General features: G+C 35.1%; 1 protein-coding gene across 3 annotated transcripts in view; it reads left to right on the top strand.

Annotated features, from left to right (window-relative positions):
* The window catches only part of dachd (dachshund d), a 170028-nt gene that overhangs the window by 138734 nt on the left and 3789 nt on the right, over nucleotides 1–27505 (top strand). For 2 of the 3 annotated variants that reach the window (XM_056465441.1, XM_056465440.1), the window contains exons 7-10: nucleotides 11792–11937; nucleotides 17976–18123; nucleotides 20948–21091; nucleotides 23029–23097. In XM_056465441.1, coding sequence (XP_056321416.1) covers nucleotides 11792–11937; nucleotides 17976–18123; nucleotides 20948–21091; nucleotides 23029–23097 — 507 coding nt within the window. The remainder of the gene's footprint in view (nucleotides 1–11791; nucleotides 11938–17975; nucleotides 18124–20947; nucleotides 21092–23028; nucleotides 23098–27505) is intronic. The other variant, XM_056465443.1, reaches the window with a different exon arrangement.

Below are 27505 nucleotides of genomic sequence, written 5' to 3' on the forward strand. Positions count from 1 at the left end.
ACAAACCCAATCACAAAAAGCTCATTATTTTAACCTGCAACACATTAGATTTCCAGACCCTAATGATCATCACCCCCCACATAGACTGTAAACAAGATCCTCCACTACGTACGAGTTCTGCATATATTTGCTTTTCAAAAGGCAATTAATTCAAAGGCCTTTGAGAGCATTAGTTACTCATCCTCCTTTACCTTTATTAATCGGGTTATGCAACCCTCTATCGCCAATGCTTCATCCACCTTTGAGGAGTATCTGTTTACCACAGTGATGGTTGTCATTGTGTGAACAGTACGGTCTTCCTGTAGGACGCTCACTTGAAGAAACAAAAGTAGTGGAGGGGCTTTTTTATGCAGTCATCACAGGCAGTCAAGCCTTTAATCCTCAGCGGTCCAATAATGACATCCCCTCTGCATTTATTACATGGAGGAGCGTGGAAAAACGCTGACTTTGAACAAATGAACACTCTGACCTTTATGCAATAAATATGACATGGGCTGTATAAAAAGACAAGATATCTTCTTCTGCTGTGGTTTGCACTAGAGACTCGTTGCCTTGCGCTGTTGTATGGCCCACCACCAGAAAACAAGACATTTGTGGTAATGCTGCATGTGGAATCACAAAGTATGAAATTGTGAAAGAAAAATGTTTAAGTGTTGTTTTGGACTCCTTTGCATTCATTGTTTAGATAAAAACTTTTCCCAAAATCTAAGTACATATGCAGTAAACTCAGAATAAAAGTTTTGAACAACTAGGATCAAATGATGACTGATTTTTAATTTTTTTGTGAACTATCCGAATCTAAGAAGATTTTTTTCCAAATCAAGTTTCCAAATGTAACAACAAAGTAATTAAAAGCAGTGTAAACAATAATAAATAATGAAATCAAACAATGTACAGTACCTTCACAAAAACAATTCATTCATTTAACATTAATTTATTAATCTGGGGTCACCACAGCGGAATGAACTGCCAACTTATCCAGCATATATTTTACGCAGCGGATACCCTTCCAGCTGCAACCCATCTCTGGGAAACATCCACACACACTCCTTCACACACATACACTACAGACAATTTTAGCCTACCCAATTCACCTGCACCGCATGTCTTTGGACTGTGGGGGAAACCGGAGCATCCGGAGGAAACCCACGCGAACGCAGGGAGAACATGCAAACTCCACACAGAAACGCCAACTGACCCAGCCAAGGCTCGAACCAGTGGCCTACTGCGCCACTGCATCACCCAAATAAAACATAAAAAATTGTATTAAATTATTGTTACCTCACAATAATCACTAATCAAAGTATTTGTAGCAAAACTGTAGTTAAGCTGGTATGCAAAAACAAACAAAAACAAAATGATTACACATTTCCTATAATTAAACCATGGTTCATTTGTGTAAAGGTAGCCATATTTATGTGGTCATACTCCAGTAAATGCTTGGAAATTGAAGTGGATTTCAAAACTACAGGTGTATTTGAACTAAAAATGCATTAATCAGACTCATGATTCATAGGTCAGAGTATGAACCAAAAGAAAAGCTGCATTAAGATTATGGAATATTATTTGCTTTTTGCTTGGAAGGAACTGAAACACAAGCAAACAAATTAACATCATCATTTTGTGCGCTCCGTGTGTCCAGTTTGCAGTCCGATTGCCTTCTGCAGTCCACTGATTCATTGTTTTCCCTCTGGTGGTGAACTGCTCACCATAAAGGCTGCTTTTGTTTTTATCCCTGACCGCGCACGACAGTTAAGGATTTATGAAGATTTCCACCCCTTCGCCTGCCCATCTGTGCGGCTGTCTTCAGCGTGGCCTTGAGAATATGTTTCAATTTATTAAGCCAAACCAAAGGACTCATTATTTCAGAAGAGGGGCGCGGAGTGACACACAGAATTGGTTATTAATGGAAAGTCTCTGCCACAGGGCAGTTGAAATTTAATGATATCCTACAAGAAAATATGATGGTGTCACTTTCCCAAAAGTCATGCGAAATGTCAGCGTTTTAAGGTCCCGACGCTAATTTTATGCCCGTGCACAGTAATGTTTGGAAGCGCGTTTAGGAAACACGGCCCAGTGCCTGTGCTGATTATCCCCCTCACCTTCCTGGTGCTCTCAAATGGGTTTGTGCAGCAAGCGATTTAATCTCTAAGTGTAGGGAACATTAGTGGGGAGAAAGGGAGAGAGAGAGAGAAACACCACAGTGCATTTCTCTGAGATAAGGCTTTCCAAGCCAAATGTTACCTGTTAATCCAGGGCTGACCGATTCAAGCACTTGACTTTGACTCTCAGCAGGAATTTGGTAATGGCTAATTTTCATCTCGGAATTAAAGAGCAGGAAAGAGCAAAGCCAAGTGGGTGTGAGCAGGGATGTAGAAAGCTGTATTTCCATAACACGAATGCCATAGTGTCTGTGTTCACCGTGCCCATATGCACAACATATGCACCTTTAAGTCATTCTAAAGGAATTTGCCCACTACGGATCACAGCACACATTTCTCGCTGTGGTCTGCATGTGTACACATGCTGTGAAGGTAAAAGGCTTTCCTTTTCATTTCTTTTGATGTTTTCTTGTTTTTCTGTTTTGTTTTGTACCTTAGTTACTGCACTAGCAAAGTAGTGATGCATTCATAACATCTGGTTTAGGGGGTTGTTTTCTGGTAAGGAGTCATTTGCAAAGAACCAAATCTTTAAATATAAGCGTCTGTCCGTCCATCTGTCTGTAAATCTGTTGTTGTTCTATTGCTATATTTAAAGCTTTTCAAATATTCAGATTTTGTCCTGCCGAACTGATTCATCATAGTGTTTACATGCTAATCATACATAGTAAACTGTGCTTTTTTATTTCTAATTTCTTATTATATCCATATTGACTTCATATTATAACTCGACTAACTCTAATGTTTTACACTTCGAAGGTATTTTGCCTTAGTATTTTGCCTAAAGTTAGATTTAAATACTGATTCTGGCCTAACTATCAGTTTATATATATATATATATATATATATAATTGGTGATCTTATAATTAAAAATCTGCCTGCTTTGATAATTAATCATGTGAACAATATGTCTGATACATACATCATACAGACCAGTAAAGGAAATGGGCAGCAACGGTACACTGGCGTTTTAACTGTGGGCAATATAAGCTTTGAGTTAGGTCAGTAAAACAGTTTGCTGTTGAAATATTTAATGGAATGCAGAAGAGAGAGTAGACGATGCAGTTTTAAAGATTAGCCTCTGTGTAATGCGCTGTTGTCTCCATTTATGAGACTGAAAGGTCATAACCACTCCCCTGGAAGGAGGCAACTTCTTCAGCCCCATTGGCAGGTCAAATAAAATGTAATTGTCTGGTGTAGGCAGCGGCAGCCTTTGCGGAGAGGGGAACTGACATCCTCCACGTTTTAAACATTCAATTCTCCTGCTGCGAGGAACACAGGTTTGCAAGGACACAGGCTTCACCTGTCAATATATCACAGTGACTGGCTAGCCAAATGCTGCAATGCTTTTCCCCTTCTCTCTCTCTCTCTCTCTTTCTCTCTTTCTCCCTCCTCCGGCTCAGTGCCTTCATTGGAGAAATCAGCTGAAAGGTCCGCTGGGACCTCAATTCAAACACTGCAACTTGCAACATATGGCACATTTTTAGCTCCCAAGGTCAATTAAAGCTATTTATTGAGAGAATGTTGCTAAATTTCCCAAGGTTTCCTCTCAATTCATCGCAGAGTGCCGTGTCTATCATATTAAAAATCGGTAGAGTGGTTTACGCTCTCCTTGTCATGACTTTCCATCAAAGATATCAAAGACTTTCGAGAGAGGTTCGAGACATTTTATCTTCTCTTATCGCCAACATCTCTTTTCACTCTCCCCTTTTCCTCAGCGCAGCCTTGTCCGCTCACAATACAAATCTAATAACATGTAAATTGGAGATAAGCCCAGATCCTTCCAAGTGATATTTTTTACATTCATAGTTTGTCAAGTCGATTTCCGAGCCCCTGTTTTAGCGGCACAACACATAAGGACTGAGAGAATTAACAGGAAAGGTGATTTATCATTGCTACCACACTGTCAAGGACTCCCACTGCTGCCATGGGAGGGAGCATGTGTGTGCGTGTGTGTTTGTGCGTGTATGTTTACGCGTGATTGTGAGTATGTGCGTTGTTTTAAATTATGGCATTTCATTCCAAATGCGTCGTATTTACAGCGTCCTATTATCCAGCGAAACAGTTGCGCGTGGAATGTTATTTGTGACACGGCTGACCTAAAAGGATTTCATAAAGATTTTTTTGAGGCAGAAAGCTGCAAACGGACCTGTCACAGCTGCTGCTGGCAGCCCCGGTGGAGAAATATCACCTGGAAAACACAGCCCTCTCCTTCGCTCTCTTCATCATGCTGGCGTCTGGCACTGTAATTAAGTCCAAGTCAATGATTCTGGACCAATGGCAGGAAATAAACAGCTCAAGCCAGGCCAAAATGGGGCGCTCGAAACAAGAGAACGCTCACAGACACAATCGCGCTCGAGTGTGGCTAATGTAAATGGAGACGGACCAAAAAAATAGCAAATTTCTGTTATTTGAGAGCCGAATTGGTCATTTGAGATGAAATGTGCTGTTTGCTTTCTAATGCATGACAGATTGTTTCCTAGTAACAAAGCAATATGAACCACCCTGTGATCCACTATTGTGTTTGCGGCGAGGTCCTGCTGAGTCTAAAGCAGAAGTTGGTTTAAGCAATGATGTATTATTAATGCCAACACCAAATCCAGGACTACGGTGGCTGCAAACCAAATACAGGCTTCTGACATCCAATTCTCCTCTATTGTTTCTCATTTGCAGATTCGCTACATGTTTGGCATCTGAAGAATCAGAGCCGTAAATGTGACAAAGGCAAGAAAATATAGAGTGTATTCAGTAATTTGTGTAATTCACTATGTTTACTTGATTTGTTGATTATGGCACAAAGCTGCATCCAAACTGCATTAGAAACATTTTCTTTTTTTACCATTTGATTGCAAGCAAATGCACTTCCATTAGTTGGCTGCTAATGAACTGGAGTAAAATGCTAGTTAATTTGGAGAGACCCTCTATGGGTTCCCAGCACTCCTCTTGGCCTTTTCTCCGTCCAAGAATTTCAAATCGTAAAGTCTTAATAGTGGCGGCTGATATTCAACTGTTGGTTGGCTGAATGTTTCCAGGGCATTTGCAGATGCTCGGAATAATCTCTTATGTTTTGCTGCAATCTGCTGCGGAGATGGTTGAAATAAATACTTTAAACTAATTAATGTCGGACCAGCTGTTACCAAGCCTTGGCTGGCGTTAGTGAATACTGATGGCAGGAGTGGGGCTCCTCGAGTCGTGCCGTGTTTGTGCATGATTTAGGGAGTCATATAAACACATATTAATTCTGTACGAGGGCCTGATTCTGGGGTTTGTGACTTAAACTGAAATCCAAAAGAAATGTATGGCTTTTAATTAACTACTGTAAATAACTAATTAAGATGCACTTTACAGTTTATTTTCACATCATAAAACGGTATTATTGTATATACATACAACAGTTATATTATATTATATTATATTATATTATATTATATTATATTATATTATATTATATTATATTATATTATATTATATTATATTATATTAACAATATAACATATTATATTACATTATCAATATATATTATATATATTTTATATATTATCAATATTATATAACAATATAATATAATATAATATAATTAAGACTGTATTAGGACATAAATAACATACCTAACAGTAAATTAATTAACCATGGTGTGCATGTATAGCTAACCCCTAACATTTTTGCTATGGATGAATAAATAAGTAAGAATTAGAGTGGTTGCCAAAAGCGATGTCTATCCTTTGAAAATAGACAAATTCACATATATGTAAATGATTCAAAACCTGTTAAAGACTCTGTAAACATATAGTCGTTCTTAGAGTAAAAACATCCAATTTTAAAATATCCAACACAATGAAATATGTAAAAATAATTGTGTTGCCATATGGCAACATGATATTTATGTTCATTTCCCTGCCACTGTTTCTGTAAGACCAACGTTCTATTTTTTTTTTTGTTTGTTTGGAAAGAGAAGACCTTAGTTTAGCCAATGGTGTGATTTGGTTTAGCCACATGACTTGCAGTGTTTTTCTGTGGCGCGATTTCTGACAGACTGGTATTTATTGTGTGTAATTGCTGAATGCAAATGTAAACGTCAATAAAAACAAACGATCAAATATGTCAGATCCACAAAAAAATCTGAAACATCACCTCCAGTAAGTTATGATGACATATTCCCAACTCAAATTTATTTTTATCAAATTAGTTTTTTGTAAATCGATCAAATGTATGTGCTGCCAAATGGCAACACTGTGCAATAGTGGAATTTGCAATATTACAATACACAATGTTACTAAACATTGTTAGCTAGTAGCTACATTATTCTGATGCATCTGGATATATTAGACTTATTTATTTGTTATAATATTTACTGGAGAAAATATTTTTATTCACTGTATGTTATACATGATAATACAATATTATGTTTGTTTTCAATAATATTCAGCAAAAACGAATGAAATGAATGAAAGATGTTGGAATTTTAGTTGTTGGAAAGTATGTATAAGGTGTCATTTCTGTGTTAAAGCTTATAATACTGCAACTCCAAATAAATCATTTTAAACAACAAAATTATTATTCATACATTCATTCATTTACTTTTTGGCTTAGTCCCTTTATTAATCTGGGGTCACCACAGCGAAATGAACCGCCAACTTATCCAGCATGTTTTTACGCAGCGGATGCCCTTCCAGCCGCAACCCATCACTGGGAAACATCCACACACACTTATTCACACTGATACACTACGGACAATTTAGCCTATCCAACAAAATTATTAATTATAAGGAAAGTTCTAAATTAGAAATTTCTAAGTCAGATCCACTATTGAACATTGTTGCCACATGGCAACATATCATGAAGTACCAAAAACAACATTTTTCCCCAAAATTTTTTTTTACAGCACTTCAAGTTAAGCCATTCTAAAAAAGAAAAACCGTCAATTTTTTTATAGATTCACCATAATGCGTGCAGTAGAGCAGTAGGGTTATTAATAAAAATATATTTATTACAGTGTTAAATTATTAGTGTATTCATTCAATTTAAGATCCTGTTACACTTGGTTTTAACATGGATGTTTTTTGTCAATCGGGTCACAAGAAGATAAAGCACATTCCTACCTGTTGTTTATATCCATCCCTTTTGTCCACTTTCGACTGCTTTTCTAAATTCTTTAAGGTAAAAGTTTGTAGGCAGCTGCATGTATGGCTTTTGTCTGACCTTTAGATAAAATATTGCTAAATAATCTGGTAAAAGTGAAAGGAGAAATTTGTGCAAAACGGCATCTTTTGTTTGTGCTCTGACAGCCAAAAACCACACTCAATGCTTTAAACCATTAAAGGACATTTGCTTTTTTTTATACTTTTTATTTTAAATGTACAGTTTTAGACAGCAAAATTGAAATCCTGTCTGGCTAGCGTGATAAACATTTCTGTTAGTAGGTGGTCTTTTGTGGCTGTTCAGAAGGCAATACAAATGAATATGTTTTATCTACACTAGAAGTAACATTTAAGCTTAAAACATTTAACAACTGTGCTTCACCTTGTCCATTTGCAATCAGATTGAGAAAAATATCATGTATAAACAGGACTTAAACTGACTTAAACTTGACTTAAAAAATAAATCTGTATTTAATAGTGGGAAAATAAATATGGTAAAAATCTCTAGTGCTTCCCTAATAAATATGATGTACAACAGTATGTATCAAAAAGCTTACTCTGTTCTTTCATAATGCATTACATGTACAGTATAGACTTAAAATGTATCATCCATTGTTTCCTGCCTTTAGATGAGCTGAATCTGACTCATGTTGTGGTATTTGTGGATTTTTGTGCATGGACATGGCCTGTTCTTCTGTCAGACTTCAGCTGTGATTGACAGCTGGCTATGACAGTGTGAAGATAGTGTCAGCTCAGGCCTGTGTGCTTTAAAGTGACTTATGCTAGTCTGTGTGTACATATTTGTCTGTGTGTGTAGATGGAGGCCTGTACACATGTGTGTTTGTAGTGATGGATGTAGTTCTATGATAGCCTGTACAAGGCAGTGACTGTTAAGTTTTGATGGCCAGTGTGTGTTTGTTTGTGTGTGAGTTATGATGGTCCATGCAGCAGATGGCACAGGTCTGCCCTTACGAAGCTGATGAATGGCAGATGATGTCATCAGGGCACTGACAGGCACTGGTGACTGATCGGAGGAAGTGAACAAGAATCTGCTTTACATTTGGGCCCCAGAGGGCCCAGTGTCTGTTCAGTGTCCAAGCTCATGTTATTTCCTTTCAGATGCTGGTCCCATACTCAAATGAATAGAAAACTTTTTTGTTTTATGTAATGAGTGTTGTCTAGTGGTTGTACGTATGTTTAAATGGTTACTGAAACAAATATAGGTTCAATTGTCATACTAATTTCATACATGAATCAAAAACAAAAGACATTTGGAGTATTGAGCATTTGACCTGGTGAAGACCATGTAGGTTGAAATGTTGTTCTATTAAATTTGTCCTTTTGCCTATATTTTTTGCAGTTTTTCTATTGAGTTTGGCTTGATCAAGTACCCGCCTTCAAGAATTTTCTAGATGTGCATACACTGATGTTTTTAATTGGAACATAAAATAAAACATTAGGGGCTTTATTTTAACGATCTAGGCGCAAAGTCTAAAGCATATGGCGCACAAAAATTAAGAGTGTGTCTGATTCCACTTTTGCTACTTTAAAGATGGAAAAATGTGGTTTGCGCCATGGCACATGGTCTAACAGGGTTGTGCTTATTCTCTTAATGAATTATGGGTGTGTTTTGAGCATATTCAAGCAGAGTATGATTCCCTTTAAGAGTCAGTTGCATCGCGCCATGGGGCATTTGCTATTTACATGGCAGAATTTGTGAGTGGAAAATCTAAACGCTACACTAGCGAGAAAACAGTTAAACAGACTATCTGCGACATAAGGATAAAGAACGAGCCACCTCCATTCTGCCTCTTTGCTTTCTCTTTACTTTACTTTTACTTTTTACTTACTTTTGTGGATAAGGAAACCGTGTTGTACGCATTCCACTGAAGGCATCCATTAGCCTACATATTTAATTTCAGTTCTAATGTCCAGCAAATGAATAAATTAACAATATTAATGAAGTGTGGTCAAAAAACTGAATTATATCCAAACACATGTCCTGTTCTTATGGCCCAAATGGTGATGCATATGTCTCCAACACCCAACAGATGGACAAACCTAAACTTGTTTTTATTAAAACAAATATAAATAGGCATATAATAAATAATACTGCTAATAATAATAACATTATAATAAAAAATTATCATGGATTATCATGGATAAACTGAAAAAAGCCGTCTGACGTGAAGAAGGCATAAAGGTAGTGGTTTTTATATTGATGTAGTAAATAATAATTTTTGTAACATTTTAATTCTTTATTTTTTTTCAAATTTAAAGATGTGTGTGTGCTGCTGTACATCCTGTGTGTTTGAACCTGCATAGGCGCATAGACCAGCTTTTACTTGGTCAACAGCTCGATCTATTTCAGTTTCTCAGACACACCTCCTTTCTAGACTAGAACACCCATGAGTCAACAAAATAGCACAAATGGGTTTGCTATTTAAGCAAAGTGGCGCAAAACATGAAAATTAGAGTTGCACCGGTCTGAAAATAGCAACAAATCGCACCAAACACGTGTTGCGCCTTATTGCACTGGGTATATAATAGGGCCATAGAAGTGTGATACAGCTTTTTATTATTATTCCTTTTTATAATGACTATTATCCATTCTTACCATGATTTACAAAAGATACACTGTCTAGACCAAAACACCCATGAGTCCACAAAGTGGCACAGATGGATTTGCTATTTAAGCAAAGTGGTGCAAAACGTGAAAATGAGGGTTGCGCTGGTCTGAAAACACGTCCTGCGCCTATTGCACTGGGTGTATAATAGGGCCCTAGAAGTGTAATACAGCTTTTTATTATTATTACTTTTTTATACTGACTATTATCCATTCTTGCCATGATATTTTATACACCAAATTATTACCATTTATACACCAAATATCTTGTCAGGCACCATTAGAACAAGAATCGTTTGATGATAAATTAAAAGACTATTGTCATTTTTCAAATTTGTTCACTGCCTTTCAAACCACAGTGTAGGTTTTACCCATTTGTCAGCAAGAAGGTTTCAATCATGAAACACATACATATACTGTAGTAAAATAAATACTTCAATGCATTCAATTCGAAATAAGTATGGTGTTTAATTTTTACATAAATATATCTTCTACACTGAATGGCGATGGAACATTTCTTCAATATTTGACGTTTAATAATTTTCAGTTATTTAAAGCATTAAAGTACACATTTTACATGTTATGTTACTTATAAATTACTGAAATTGTACAGTATGATAACAGCAGAAACCATTTTTACTGCAGTTTTCCCATAGCTGTTGGTCAAACAAGTCTAGAACAACACAGAGGTCATGGTTTTCAGTTCCAGGAAACACATACTGTTAAAATATATTGCATGCATTGTAAATAGATTTTGATTAAAATGTCTGCGACATGTATAAATGTAAATGTAATGCATATTGATTGCAACATAACTGTTTACAACACTATAAAAAGCATTTCATTTTTTCATTATTTTTTTAACATAGGGTACTTTAAATTGCTTTCATTTACCATACGCACGATGTTTAACAAGTAGACATGGTGATTAATCTTAGAAAGCTGTTTGTGAAGACATGCCGCAGACTTTACAGTGCTCGTCCCAGCATTTTCTCTCCTTATGACATTCAGCAGGAAGTCCCAGCGGACTAGGCGATAAAATATATACTCTTTAATGTGCCAGCCCCTGTTTTTATTTGTCTGGCAGACATAAAATCCTTTTTCTTTTATTTCCAGAGGGTTTTAACAGCCGCCCCACCTGTGACATTTTACACCTGCACATTTATGTGTCAACCATCGACTGAGAGGAAATAAATGATATTTATTTTACTCCTCTGTTTTCTTCTGCCGCGTTCCTTTTTGAATCTAATCCAATCATATTGATTTTTTATGCACCGATTCCTCCGAGGGTTTTAATTCATTTGCCCAAAATGGCATTGCCAGTCTGCTGAGGGGGCAGCAGTAGTGTTGAAACATGGTCAAAGAGGGTTCACCACCTTGTGCCATATGGCCTTTGTTGAGAAGCCAGAGCCCTTGATAATCTCAGCTTGCCATATGCATCTGCTTGAGTGCCGTCTTTTCCTATCACAGAGTTTTAGCGCCATATGGAACGGGTGGGCTTTTTTCTCCCAACATATCTGTGCCCTCCACGCTACCGAGAATATATGCTTTCCAAAAATGCAAATGACTATTTTTTTTTCTAAAGGGGCTTCTCATTCTATCTTTATGTAAAATCTCTCAAGCATTTATAGTGGCTATAAATACAGAAGCATCAATAATAGAGTGCTGTGTGACAGTGACAGAATGGGCTATCAATCATATGTGCTTGATTGGGCATGCTTGTATAGATGTTAATTTTACATCTCACAAACAATCTGGGTGTATAAACACCAATTCAGTAAAATAATGATTTATTTTACAGCACAGCACTACGTGGAGTGTGTCGTCTGTTGTGCTGAATGTGTATGTTTCTGTCTGTTTGCCACCAGAAGAAACTCCCATGTGCACGCCGACAGCCAGAGACAGCTATGAGAGACTGTCGCTGGCAGGGCAGACTTTACCTCCAGGATTCCCCTCACCCTTCCTCTTCCCTGATGGCCTGTCGTCTATAGAAACCCTGCTGACTAATATCCAGGTGAGAGACTTTGCTGTCTGAAGATCTGTAGTGGAAAGTGGTACATCATGTATAGTCTTTCTTGAGCCATTTTATTTGCTTGCTGATTTATATGATCTACTAAATATTGAACTGGTAATATTTAGACTAGATTAAAAAAAACATGCTGTGAGTCTTCAGTTTATACTAGACAGTTCAAATTTCTGGTATGTGCTCAAAAATGGTTAATGGTTTATAATTGGACCAAAACAAATAATACATTAAAACAAAAATAAATGTAATTTAGTGCCACACAACTCCCTTAAAACACATTCCAGAAAAAATGGTTTGGGGTCAGTAGGATTTTTAAATGTTTTAAAATAAGCTTCTCCTGCTTACCAAAGCTGCATCAAAAATACAGTACAAAGTGTAAAATTATTAAATGTTGTTGCACTATAAAATAACTGTTCAAAAGTAGTTTATCATTTAATCCAGTGATTTTTATGATGAATTTTCAGCTTCATTACTCCAGTCTTCAAAGTCCCATGATCCTTCAGAAATCACCCTAATATTAATTAATCATATTTAATAATTAATAATAATAATAATAATAATAATAATAATAATAATTGTAATAAAAGAAATATTGAATGTAATAATAATTTCATTTGAAACTGCATACAATAAGAAAGCAGTTATTTACATTTGAATTTTTTTATCAATACTAAAACAATTTTTACATTTAATAAATAAATGCCGCCTTGATGAACAAAGTCCTTTTCTTAAAAAAAAAACATGAAAAAAATAAAACTGACCCCAAACTTTTGACCAGTAGTGAATATATATATATATATATATATATATATATATATATATATATATATATATATATATATATATATATATATATATATATATATATGCACACACACACACACACATACATATTGGCATTTATATTTGACAGTACATCCATTTTATGAAAAGAAATTTTATTATGAAAATTCTGAAATTATTTTATTATTTAAATAAAACCAACCATGTGTGTAAGTTTAATTGAAAACAAAATATATTTTCTTGACAAAATATTCAACAAAAAATATTATTTTATAGTTAAAAGGGTTCATTATACTATTAAAATGTTCTTTACTCTAAGATAAACAGCTCTATTAAGAACTGCTCTTCTTGGAGAACAGCAAATTGTTGATCTATGGCATTACAGTCAAATTGGAACTTTTGTATTTTAGAGTGTATATTTTGAATGATACAGCATGTACTGTAGGGAGACCAAGACCAGCTGATACCTTTTAACTACTAGACTAGTTAAATAAGTTTTTCAGCAGTACTAATTAGGACTAAACAATATATCATTTGAGCATCATATTGCAATGTGTGTATGCGCAATAGTCACTGAACAGGATTAGATTATTTATTAAAGAATAACAGATTAAGATTCATTTATTAATTTTCCTTCCGCTTAGTCCCTTAATTCATCAGGGGTCGCCACAGTGGAATAAACCACCAACCTATCCAACATATGTTTTACACAGCAGATGCCCTTCCTGCTGCAACCTAGTATTGGGAAACACCCATGCATTCTCACATTCGTGCACAGATTCATACACTACGGCCAATTTAGTCCAATTATCCAATTCACCTATCATGTGTTTGGACTGTGGAGGAAACTAGAGCACCCGGAGGAAACCCACACATACACGGGAAGAACATGCAAACTCCAAACAGAAACTGACCCAGCCTGGACTCGAACCAGCAACCTTCTTACTGTAAGGTGACCACTGAGGCTAACCACTGAGTCACTGTGTCACCCAAAGATGAAGATATTATGAAATATTATTTTTTTAAATTATTTTTACAATGATGACCATGTTATTTTACGTTTGATTGTTCATCTGTATTTGAATACTGCTAGACTCTCGTGTTTATTTAACTTTTTATTTCAAATGTTTGATCTGTCACTTTTATATATGCTTGTAATTTATTATACTTTATGTAGATGAACTGCGTTAAAAAAACGTTATTATCCCGGTCGATGGAAATGAATAAAAAACCTTCCAAATAAAGCTATTCAAATCATCTGGTGAAATTATCGCAATATATATCGCAGCAAAACAAAATATCTCAATATCAGATTTTTCCAATATTGTGCAGCCTTAGTTCTAATATATTTATCAAAATAAAACAAACTTCTAAATGAGCATTCAAGTAAACCATGAGTGAGTATATTAATTCCAATAAAGCATCACTATCAGCGGCAGCACTTTCTCCTCTTGAACTGTGGCAGACGTTCAGTTGGTTGCTATAGTAATGTTTTATTTTAGCCTACTGTGGACTGGCCAGATGACAGGTGTCATGATGTTATCATGTCTTGTGTCATAACACAGTAAACAGCAGTGATGCTCAAGATTACACATAATGGAAGGAGATGGCACAACGAGTTGTTTATCACAATTTACGGCAATCTTAAGCCGCCGTTTGGAAAATATAGTGAACGGATGGCAATGTGCAGTGATCGTATCATCACGCTTGAGATGAAGTCAAACATTTATGCAGTAAGAAATATTTATGCTCCTCACAGTTAATCATTTAGCACACACTTTATCTTCCAAAAGAGGAAAAGCACAAGCAATCATATGCAAGTCAGTATTACTGGTAACGCTAAAGTGACAGTTAGAAGATGTTGCCAACTGTAATTTTTGATTTATTAATGAATATTGAGAAAAATAAGAAAAATATTTCTTAAAATTGCTCTGAATGATCACATTTAATTTGAAATCTGGATGAAATTTTATCAGTCTTTAATAGAGTAAAATATTACCAAAAAATAATTAGATGAAAATTATATGAAGAGTGCTGTCTTTGAAAGTGAGCAGTTTTCTCAGCCTCCTTTGTTTATGCTTAATAGTTTTACATTAAATGGAATGAAAGAGCATTCTTTGGAATAAAAGTGAAATTACTGAACCTACACACAGGATCCTGAGAAAAAAATATGATTTTAAAAGGAAAATTTTAGCATCTGACCTCTTCATATAGAGTAGAATGAATGTTACTCAAAACTAAACCTAATAAAATAAATCATTTCTAAGAAATTAACTTTTTTCTAGTTGTCTCTTTATTGTTATGTTATTTTATTCTCTGCATTTTGTTATAATAAGAATCAACTCTTTAACTTCATACCCTTGATTCATGGCCGTGTCAAAAAAAATGTTAATATAACGCTTTTTTCCGGGTACATCTCCAGCTGTGATGTTTTTTTCCTATCAAAACAAACGCATAGCCGCATAAATTCAGCACGACTCCCTTGATCACCACTGTTGGTTGTCATGCAAGTAAAACCCAGTCAGAAAGATGAATGTAGTTGATTAACACCGCCTCTGAGACTAATGATGTGGGTACAGTATGGGGAGTGAGAGGTTTGCTCATTGCTCTTGTGATATGGCCATCAGATCTATCGCGCCGCTTTCGGCCCCATTGTTAATTAGCAGGACTCAGTTCAGTCAGTCATCTTTAATCATGATTTCAGGGTAATGTTTTGATTGAACATTCACACACAAATCAACAAAACGAACCCAAGCAGAAAATTGAGATAAAGCAACTTAGTCTAAATTGGGGTCATACCAAGGAACAATTAGTATGATATAGCCCATTGCATTTGGCTTAATTGCATGCGTACAGGGAATAATTGTTTTGAAATGGTCACCGGGCCGTTTGTGCAGCAAATACCTCTTTAAGTGTTGTTTTAAGACAAGCAGCTGTTTGATCATTCTTACAGAACTTGCTACTGAAGTTCAGAAGTCTCAATTTTGATCCATGACATTTTGATGTCCGGTTATGAGACTGTAGGTTTGGACTATGCAGTATTTTTATGTTATGATAGTCACTGTTTCAGATTATTCATTCATTCATTCATTCATTCATTCATTCATTTATTTATTCATTTTTTTCGGCTTAGTCCCTTTATTAATAAGGAGTCGCCACAGTGGAATGAACTGCCAACTTATCCAGAATATGTTTTACGCAACGGATGCCCTTCCAGTCGCAACTCAACACCAGGAAACACCATACACTCTTACATTCACATACATACACTACGGCCAATTTAGCTTATTCAACTCACCTATAGAGCATGTCTTTGGACTGCGGGGTAAACCAGAGCACCCAGAGGAAACCCATGCGAACATGAGGAGAGCATGCAAATTCCACACAGATATACCAACTGAACCAGCTGGGGCTCGAACCAGTGACCTTCTTGCTGTGTAGCGATCGTGCTACCCACTGAGCCACCGTGCTGCCCTGTTTCTGATTATGCAGTTTTGAATCCTCCTGTAAAGTCTTGTGTCGGGATCAAGAAAATATGTTAGACTACACATTGCTTCCCAACCTATTATCATTTGCCATCTGTGATGACATGCATGATGTCATAGAGGAGGAACTAGAAGTTGACCTCCACAAGACTTTAAACAAACAACGGCCACCAAGGGCGACATGTTTTGTATAAATGCTGCCTAATGAAAAGTCTGTAACTTAAGCAGAAGATCTGATAAAGTTTGGGTGTGTTTTGACCAAATGACCAAACACGTGCACATATTCACTCCAAATTCAACATTTGAATGAGTTTAAGAACAAATTTGTGTTAATTAGGCTATATACATTTTCATCAGGAATTCAATGTGCATATAAAATCTACACAGTAATTAGTAAATGAGTCCAATTGTTCTCATTTGCATATTTGAATGGTCAGTGTCATTAATTTGGCAAATGCAGCTCACAACCTGTTTAAGTTAAGGCACTGCACATCTTTATATTAAATATTACTAAGCATTCCCACAAATGCTGAAACCATATTTTATTATGCAGTTTTGCCTGTGACTTTCCAAAATCTGCAATAATGAACCCCACAAAGCATCTAAGCATCTACGCAGTTTTCTATTTTAACATCGGTTCACATTACTCATTTTTGGCACCACAACTCCAAGTGACTACCACAAAAGTGGCACAAATTTTACTATGAAACAGACTCATAACCCTTCCAGCAGGCACATGATGTCAAATTGATGTTGTACTCCAACCTCTTGGGACGTTGCATTTTGTTTGGAAATGAAAATCGGGTTGACGTCAGATTGCAACGTCAGGTCGACGTCAGTGTCCAACCTAAAAAATAACAAAATAGCAACGTCTAATCAACGTCTGTAACAGCTTGATGTTATATGTTCATTACCAATATGACGTCTATCAGATGTTGGATTTTGGTTGCCATACCTGCTGAATAAACTTTTTTTGACTTCAACAGTATTTGACTTCAATATGACATTGGTTTAAGATGTTAGCTTGACGTTGGATTTTCATCACTTTCCAACACAACCTAAAATCAACCAAAGATCAACGTCATTTCATGTCGTTGTTGGATGTGACAATACCATTGTTCTTAGACATTGGCGACCTAAATATAACCTAATATTAGGTTGTCTGCTGGGCTGCTTCTAAATTAAGTGTAAAATGTTAATTTATTGGTGTTTTCGAGTTTGTTTTTTGGAAAATTTGGGGGTTTGGAAAAGAAAAAAAAATGTGTATTTTTCCTTTGGTTAATTTAATTGATTTAAATTTAAATGTATTTATTTTATTCGTAACACTTTATTTTGATGGTCCATTTGAGTATTAGTAGACTGCCTGCTTAGTATCTGTTAACTGCTTCTTTAACAGTCATTTAAGTCACTATAAGAAACTTTGCAAGTACATGTCAACTTACACTAACCCTAACCCCAACCTAACAGTCCACTTGTAATCTATTGGGAATTAGTTGGCATGTAGATGCAATGTAACTTAAATTCAACAAACAGACCATCAAAATAAAGTGTGACCATTTATTAGCGTTTCTTTTTTATTAATTAACTAAAAAAGTTTGTCTGTCTAACACTGGCTTTCATAGTATGGACGAAAACAGTTTCTTCAACATGCTTTTCAATGTTTGAATGTTTGAGTGGCACTACTCTAGCATATAGTGAACCATTCAAACAGTTTCTTGACTCCTGAGGAGGTGTGTAAGGTGTGTTTGTCTCCTGCAGGGTTTACTGAAGGTGGCGATTGATAACGCTCGTGCTCAGGAGAAACAAGTACAGCTGGAGAAAACAGAGCTGAAGATGGAGCTGTTTAGAGAGCGAGAGCTCAGAGAAACCCTGGAGAAACAACTGGCTGTCGAGCAGAAGAACAGAGGTGTGTCTTACTCAAACGCACGCACACACACACACACACATATTTAAACCACATGCTGTACGCGCAATTCATTATATCTCTTATTGCCTTGAATTCTCAGTTCTAAAAAAGTGATGATAAGGCCCAATTTCAGAAATTACCTTTTTCATTAAGGAGCTATGTTTGCACTTGTGAATCACATTTATTAGTGCATATTTTTTTTCTAGTCACATAAAAAAATTACATCTATTTGTTTCAACTGTTTTATTTTAATCAGCTCATTAATGCACATTCTCAGTCTGACTAATTGTGTTGAGAACTTGTTATCTATGAGCAGTATGTTATGCAATAAAATATATTTGACATATTTTTAGTTAAATGTAAGTGCTGTTTACCTGCTTTGGGGAGTTTTTATGATATTTCTAGTTTTACCTAGGCAAGCAAAATTGCATTACTAGGTGGTTATTAAAGCAATAACTAATGAGAGCTGAAATTTGACAGAATTTAGTTTTTTTTAAAAGTCCTATTTTTGTTCTCTTTGAATTTGATTGAGTAATTTAAATATAGTTCTTTTTTTAAGATTGATCATACATTTTAATTTCTGACAAGTAAATGATCAAATGTGTGATGATGCTATTATCTTTTACATTCATAAATGTGGTATCAGAGAAAAGGTAAATAATTTTATTGAGCAAGGATGAATGAAACTAACAGTAAAGACATTTGAAAGGATTAATATTATGAACAAAAAATATACAGTTGAAGTCAGAAATATTAGCCCCCCCACCACCACCTTGAATTTCGTTTCTTTTTTAAATATTTTCCAAATGATGTTTAACCGAGCAAAGAAATTTTCACAGTATGTCTGATAATATTTTTTTCTTCTGGAAAAAGTCTATTTATTTCAGCTAGAATAAAAGCAGATTAAATGTTTTAAAAAACATTTTAGGGTCAAAATTATTAGCCCCTTTAAGCTATTTTTTTTCTGATAGTCTACAAAACAAATCATCGTTATACAATAACTTGCCTAATTACCCTAACCTGACTAGTTAAACTAATTAACCTAGTTAAGCCTTTAAATGTCACTTTCAGCTATATAGAAGTGTCTCGTCAAATATCTCGTCAAATATTATTTACTGTCATCATGGCAAAGATAAAATAAATCAGAGAAATTGGGGGAAAAAAAGTAAGCAGGGGGGCTAATAATTCTGACTTCAACTGTTTATTTCAAATTAGTAAAGTTTAATTATTAACTAATTTAGAGAGGATCATGTTCTTATGATTTACCACATCCGGTCCCACATTAGCTAATCGTAATCCTCCAATCCTAAGTTTCTGGTGAGGCTGGGTGAATCCTTAGTTTACCTTAGCCACTTCAGCCGGGGAGTTTTTGAGATCTACCTGAGCTCAATATCCACTCTCGCTCTGCGAACGGGAGGGAGCCCTGGACTCGAGGATCCCTTGAGTGCAGGGCTCTCTCCTAGGACAGCATGCCAAACAAGCTTATGATAAATCATCTGCTATGTGTGAACTCTTGAAATGCTTCTAAACTTTGTTAATTGGAGAATGCTGAAAAACAAAACATATTATTACTTCAGCGGTCTTAACAAAAAAAATGCAAATTGAGCACCAGTTTGGCTATTAGACGATTTCTGAAGTATTATGTGACACTGAATTAAATCTGGTACTGACTTCATTATTTTTATTCTTGTTATGTTTTTACTTTTGATACTATAAACAATCACTCATGACAATCACAACCTTTTAATGATGACTTTCGCAAAAACAAACACCATGTTTTTATTTCTGAAAATGCAGGAATCTCTATAACAAGTGAACTTTAATTCATCATTTTAATGCATAGAGCAATTAGTGTAAAAGTGCATTAAAATGACCCGAAAAGCCCTGTTACAAGCTCAGTTGTTAATTACAAGCACACAAAAAAGCGTACAGCCAAAGTGATAGAGACAAGGTCATAAATCGAGCAGAATGAGGCATATTCACATTACGATCGATACATGAGCACATATTGATTATGCACGCAGAAGTGCTTGTGGGAATACAGTATATTACCGTAACTACATACATAGACAATGAGTGCATTAGAAGCATATACAAAGCCTTTATTCAAGTGTGTGGTTAAACTCGCGGAAACATGAATAAGTCATCTATGTGGTAAATGTTTTTAAATGAGCCACAATATTTCTCCAGGGAAAGTCATGATTGGACTGCAGATTGATAATAGTTTAGCTAATAATTTTCAACTCTCTTTGAGATTAAAAATGATATGTGCATTACAGATGGCCTCTAGTTACAATACTCTCTTACTGCATAACATATAATTATAAACTACATTTTGACATCAATAAAAGATTTAGATTTTTTTTTTCTGCACAAAAGCAATGCTATACAGTAAGTGCAGCTTAATAGTCTCATGTTCTATGTATTTATCCTACATAATGAATCAAATTGAGCTTATTAAGCCAGTTTCACAGAAGGATCCTTATAAATGTGCCCACAGCCCTCCAGCATTCTTCTGTTTAAAATTCAGCTCGCCTCTTTCCATTCCTTTTTTACAGAAAGTTTCCCTTAACCCCGTCTCATTGGCATTTTAACCTAGGTTAATCCAGGTTATCGCTGGCTCAATTATTTCGCTAATGACACAGTCAATTTCTCATTGAACAAGAACGGTTTTTCTTTTTTCAGCTGCAACTTTTCTATGAATTTTTCCTCTCCGAGGGAGTTTGAAAATTAGCTCTCCTTCCTTTGCTCCTCGATATTAGATGTGCTGCCGCATATGACTGGGGTCCTTGACTGCTGCTTTTTCTGTATTCTTTGCGCACAGCTATCATTCAGAAGCGGTTGAAGAAAGAAAAGAAAGCCAAGAGGAAATTGCAGGAGGCGCTGGAATATGAGTCGAAACGACGAGAGCAGGCAGAGCAGACCCTGAAACAGACATCACCTACAGAAAGTCTCAGATCACTCAACGGTGAGACATTTTACTTAAATAGTGTGCACAACTGCAATGTCTAGCAGGCTTGTTAGTTGCCTGATGAGCATATTCTGATGAAATATGCTTCTGTATGTGAGAGATAATATAGTAAAGTAGTCATTTTCACAAAATGAAAGCTTTATGTTGAGTATGATGTAATACAGGGCAACTTTTTCTCAGTTAGTACACAACTACTGACCAAAAAACCTCATTTGAAAAAAGAAAAGATTAAGCAATCAGATTTTTGCAGAAAGTATTGTATGAAGATATGTAATAAGATGAGAGAACATTCAATTATGAGCAATACATGCCAATACAAGCACTTCTTTCATAAAGAGAATGTCTTTTTAAATATTAAGATCACAGATATGTTTCAATTCAAGTGATTCAACGATTGCTGGTGAAACATGTTAGCATTAGTTAACATGTTTTAACAGAAATTTAACAGTCTTGGCTAATACTTTTTCCAAATTATCAAAAATAACTTTTGTACCAAGCTATTATAATGTTTTCATTAATTGACATAATGCTTAGATAAAATAAAATATGAATGTTAGATGAAAACATAACCAATGAAGTCAATGATTAAAATGACAAAAGCTAAGATAAAAAACTATAACTATAAAGTAGTAAGAAAAAAAAAAACTAAATAATTGAGTTAAATAGTGATGGTTCTATAATAAGCATGTGCATAAGAAAAATAAAACAAAAGGCACATTATCAAATTACTATATTTAACCCTTATGTACTGTTGGGGATGTTTTCATCCACTCTGTGGTGATTTTGAGTCTTAATATGGCCATAACTTTTTCTGTGTTTCAGCTAGCAGAATGTTGGTTTTTTTTGGTGATAAATCTTATTTTGACACATATTTTCAGAATAGGCTCAATGATTCACTCTTGGCAATTTTACTAGTTATTTGTTATGTTCGGGATGAAAACAACCAACTTTAACAACAGCTGTAAAACTGCATATATATATATATATATATATATATATATATATATATATATATATATATATATATATATATATATATATATATATATATATATTATTATTATTATTTTTCAATTTTCTTTGCATAAATCTGTTAATGAACCTCAGTCCTGATCAAAACTGCTAAATTGCTTAGAAAACAACAAGATTTTAACTCTTTAATTGCCAAATTCATCAGTTATGTCACTGATTTGGTGAGTAAAAAAACACAAAATGACAGTTTCAATATGAAAAATAATTGTAAACTGGATTTTTTTTTTACCTTTTATCAAAGTCTTGGACATGTGAAACAGCGTTGCCTTTGAATACATTGTTTTTGATAGATTTTTAAATTTTTTTAATTTTTTTAATTCAGTGGATGCTTTCATCCCGAACACAACAAAAGGGTAGTAAATTCAAACAGTGCACAAGGGTTAAAATTAATATGACATACATAGATTTATTTTGTAACACTGTATTTTATGCGCAACATACTGCCATAATTATTGATTTTTTCACAATAGGAATAATATATTGAATATATAAATATCCCCCAAAACATAATCCAAATTATTTTATACTCCATCCCCCTGTATTTCCTTATGTTACTACATTATAGTTACACCTCAATGCATGCACTTCAAAAAGAGATGCAACATTAAAAGAATAAAAATATTAAAATAATTCTGAATTTTTCACGTTTTTAATAGAGAATATTCTACATTGGCTTCATCTCCACCAAGTTTGCAATAACCATAAGATAAGCCTAATATGTGCAAACTTCTCTGTTCAGTATTCGTAACACCATCCAGTCATTGGTCAAATCTGGCCCTGACCTGAGCGACCCAAGCACATCCACCCTCCGCCCATCACCAAAGATGAGGCTGGAAAAAACTTCCCTAATTAAGCGCAGATGTCATGGATGTTTAATCGTCATTATCTTTTCATTTCGCCAGACTCGTTGACCCAGGAGATAGAGACTGACCGCAGCAGTGGCAGAACAGATGCTGAGAGGACAATACAAGGTACGTGTTTTTGAGGAGACTATAAATCTGAGCTCGGCTTCAGTATATGAGGCTCGCTTTAACTCGGCCTGCTGTTCATGCATGCAGCCGGCCATCTGGGCCACAGACCCTACAGTTCAAGAGGAAGGTCAAGATCAGTGAGATCTGTCGAAAGAACATCTCTAGACAGGAAAAATCACGCAAACGTACAGTATGACAATGGCACGGTCTGCTGATTCAGAGAGCTAAGTGTGTGAGGGAGTTTGATAGGATATTATATGAGGAACATGAAGAAGATTAAACTTTAAACAAGCCCACTCAGTCAATTAAAATTCTGCTTTTGTTTTGTAGTTTTTAACAGCAGGGATATATTAAAGGGATATTATTAAAGGGACAGTTCACCCAAAAAGTGGATATAGTTTCATCATTTGTTTAACTTAATGTAGTTCCAAACCTGCACGACTTTAAAAAATGGATTTTTAATACCTCTCGTGTCATTGTTCTTTTGTACCAGGCATTAAAACAGAGGCTTTTGCTTGAAAATGCAAAAAATGACATGACTTAATGTCCAATGAAATAGCAATAAGTCTTTAATTAGCATCGGCTAACATGAACTAAGATTGAACAATATTTTTTTACTGAATTTATTAATTTGTTAAAGGAGAACTGCACTTTTGTGAAATTTTATAACCTCCGTCAAGTTAAATGGTTTTACCATTTTTTTTAAATCCATTCTGATGATCTCTGGGTCTGGCGGGAGCACTTTAGCTTAGCTTAGCATAGATCATTGAATTAAATTAGACCATTAGCATCTTGGCCAAAAATACTTCATTCAAATAAATCAAATAAATAATTGTTCTGTTTGACGCTTGACTCTTCTGTAGTAACTTTGTGTAATCCAATTGAAACTGAAAAGTTTTTTTGGCTGATATGGCTAGGAACTATACTCTTATTCTGGCGCCATATTCAAGGAACTATACTGCCCAACCATGGCTGCAGCAGGTGCAATGATATTTACACAGCACCTGAAAAGTAGTTAAACAGTTGTTAATCTTAGTTTACAGTGTATTAAGATAGGGATAAAGTTAAATCTAGGAGCCCGTTGAGAGAAAACGTTCTGGTTAAAACACAGCTGCTTGCCACAAAATTAGACCCAATTTTTTCCTCTGATACATAATAGTCTTTATACGCAAAGCAGATAGAAATTATAACAGCTGAATGAAACCATGTAAAGCAGTCAAAAACAGCAGTGTGACAGACAAACAGATATACAGTGCTCAGCTTATATAAGTACACCCCCCACAAATCTCTTATTTAAACTAATATTTTCTGTAGGATGCTTTACAATATTTTATATGTGCATATACATTAGTTTAGTCAGTACAATCTGGAGCTTATCTAACAAAATACCTTACAAAAATTAGTAGACTTCAAAAATTAGTAGGTCAAATGTTAAAAATATTAAATAAAACTTTCAAAAATAGCAAAAATCAAGAGAAACAAAAAATATATACAATTTTGTTGAAATGTAGTTTGTAATTGTTTTGCAATATTTTGCATACATTTAAATGTATTATCTTTCCATTTCTAAAGATGTTATGTGACTAAAGTATTATTGTAATACATTTATTTCTTTAATAAATCTGTTTTGTACAAATGCACCAAAATATATTACCCATATTCACTATGAAATTGATAAAAATATTCATTTTCAAAATGGGGTGTACTCAATTATGCTGAGCACTGTATATGAATGTGGATGCAAGTATTTGGATTTGAACATATTTACTGACTGTCATGGTGAGTCGAAGTTATCAGATGAGCCTGTGTTATTTAGCAGTTGTTATCTAAAAATAACATACCTTGTGATGTCGAGACTGACCAATCAAATTTTAATAACTTATAATTTAATGTTCATAATAACATTACCTAAAATATTTCTTCATTGTTGGTTACTTTAAATCCTTTACCTGGTGAAGAACCTTATATACTACATTTGTTGACATTGATTACGATTTAAATCGTCCTGTAAAGGGTTAACTCATACTGTATAAACAAATGCAAACCGAATTTACTTGTTTCATTACTGCATGAATCATTCTTTTGAATGAATCTCTTGAACTAATGGTTAAACATATAATTGTAACAATGTACTGTAACAACTTAAGTTAGCCTTCCTAGCTGTGCTTTCATTTACCTGGTCAAGTTTCTCTCAAAGGGTGTTTTACTTTAATTTGGTTGCTACCATATACGTCATTGTTTATACCTGAACTATAAACTGTTATCCCAGTGATCTGGGATCATTTTAATGCTTTTAATATGTATAATTGAAAAGACCGTTATGCAAGCCGTTTCATAACTCTAAGACAACTTCTCTATCTAGGCCAAACGCAGATTTAAGCGTTTTTATTTTATTTACAATGGTTTATATAGATATATTTGAAACACAGATGGCGACATAGTAGCTCAGTGTTAGAGCTGTCGCCTCACAGCAAAATGGTCGCTGGTTCAAATACTGGCTGGACTCCATTTCTGTGGAGTTTGCATGTTCTATCTGTGTTGGCATGGGTTTCCTTCGGGTGCTCCGGTTTCCCGACATGTGGTATAGGTGAATTGAATACTAAACTAAATTGGCCCTAGTGTTTGTGTGTGAATGAGTTTGTATGGATGTTTCCCAGTTCTGGGTTGCAGCTGGAAGGGCATCCGCTATTTAAAACATATGCTGGATAACTTGGCGGTTCATTCCGCTGTGGCGCCCCCTGATGAATAAAGGAATTAAGCCAAAGGAAAATGAATGAATCACAGATTTAACTGCAGGATAAGACAACATGGGTGTTTGAGTCTTTTAATGAATATTCATGGTCAAAATGGTGTCTGGCTCAATAGATTGGATATAAGAAAAGAAACATTTTAAACATAGACCCCCTTGACAGTCAGACCCTGTCTATGTTGTGCACCTCAGAGACCAATGCAATTTAATGAGCATAATAAGAAGTTTCATTATCTGAAGATGACCCACAGTGGAGTTACCTCACAGGAGCACAACACACCCACTCCAAAAAATGCACACACACTTCATGGGTTTATGGGTGTTTATGCACCTGCTTCAATCAGGTTTGCTTTCACAGAAATCCACTTGCCCATTTGCGAATGTTTCAGTCACACTATTTTAACTACACCTTAAGTGTGAAGTCGCTCACCACTGATGTCTATTTTAATTGTACCCAGCAGCACATGCCATACCAAAAAAAAAAAAAACGTCGTCTTGAGTGGTCTCAATTTCCCTTTGAAAATAGTGTGTGGAAATTGCTATGAAATGTGGCAAATGGTATTTTAATACCCCGTCGCAAGTAAAAGCCCCGTAACCCAGTTTGATTAGCCTAGTTAATTTTTGTGTGTGCGAGTGTGTGTGCAGGAAGTTTTTAGTAAAAATAAATGAAGATCAAGTGAAAGGAGTGAGATTTTTCCCCGACTAAATCAAGTGACATTGACTTGATGAGCAGAAAAGGATTTTTTTGGATCATATAATGTCATTAGCATTATGATGGCTGTTATGCCTAAAGATTAATAATTTTCCAGCATTAATTGCTAGATATAGAAACTTAGAATAAGTGTAGATTAAAAAGAAGCTTGTCACTGTGAGAAGTTTCATATTGGAGCAGACATATAGGGGTCAAAGACGAGATTTTGGTCCCGTTTTGGAGTCTGCATCAAATTAAATGACTAAAAAGGGATGTTATATAAATAGGAAGCTCATTAAGTGCTACTAAAGTGTCTACTTTGATGTTTCAAATAACGTTTGTGGAAGTAATACATCAAAATATGGGTGAAATAATGTTCTCTTTTCATTCAGGCTAACAGATGAAATATATTAGGCCCAAATGAAACAAAAGGGATAGTAGAAAAGATTTAAAATAACATTTAATTAACCATGATCTTTTAATATTTCATCAAATGATTCTTGTTTTAAATATCCCTGACATATTTTTGTGCATTTAAACTAGTGTTCCGCTGAATGACATTTTAGTGGATATTTTAATAATTAAAATTATAGATGAAATAAAGCTGCAGTACACTTTTATTGTTTTGATGCTTGAAAATCCCTTTTCATCTTTGAGCAGTAATGAAATTTGAAGCATTGAGGTCATTTGATTTGGAAAAAAACAGGTATGTTTTGACTGTCAAAACTGTAGTTATTGCTTCACAAGATGCAATCATTTCACGGGTTGTTCGGTCAGTGCCCTTCAAGAATTGGCTTAGTCTGGCCAAAAAGAAGTGTGTATGTGTGTTTAAAAACATCATGTGTGTCTGTTCAATTACAACAGTGTGCTTGTGTGTGTGTTTATGTCATGGTTCTTGTGGCCTACAACCAGTGTGGCATAATTACTCTCAAATGGCAAAAACATAAAAAAAAATGCTGATAAATTAC

Source organism: Danio aesculapii, chromosome 9 (genome assembly GCF_903798145.1).
Source record: "Danio aesculapii chromosome 9, fDanAes4.1, whole genome shotgun sequence".
Lineage (NCBI taxonomy): Eukaryota > Metazoa > Chordata > Actinopteri > Cypriniformes > Danionidae > Danio > Danio aesculapii.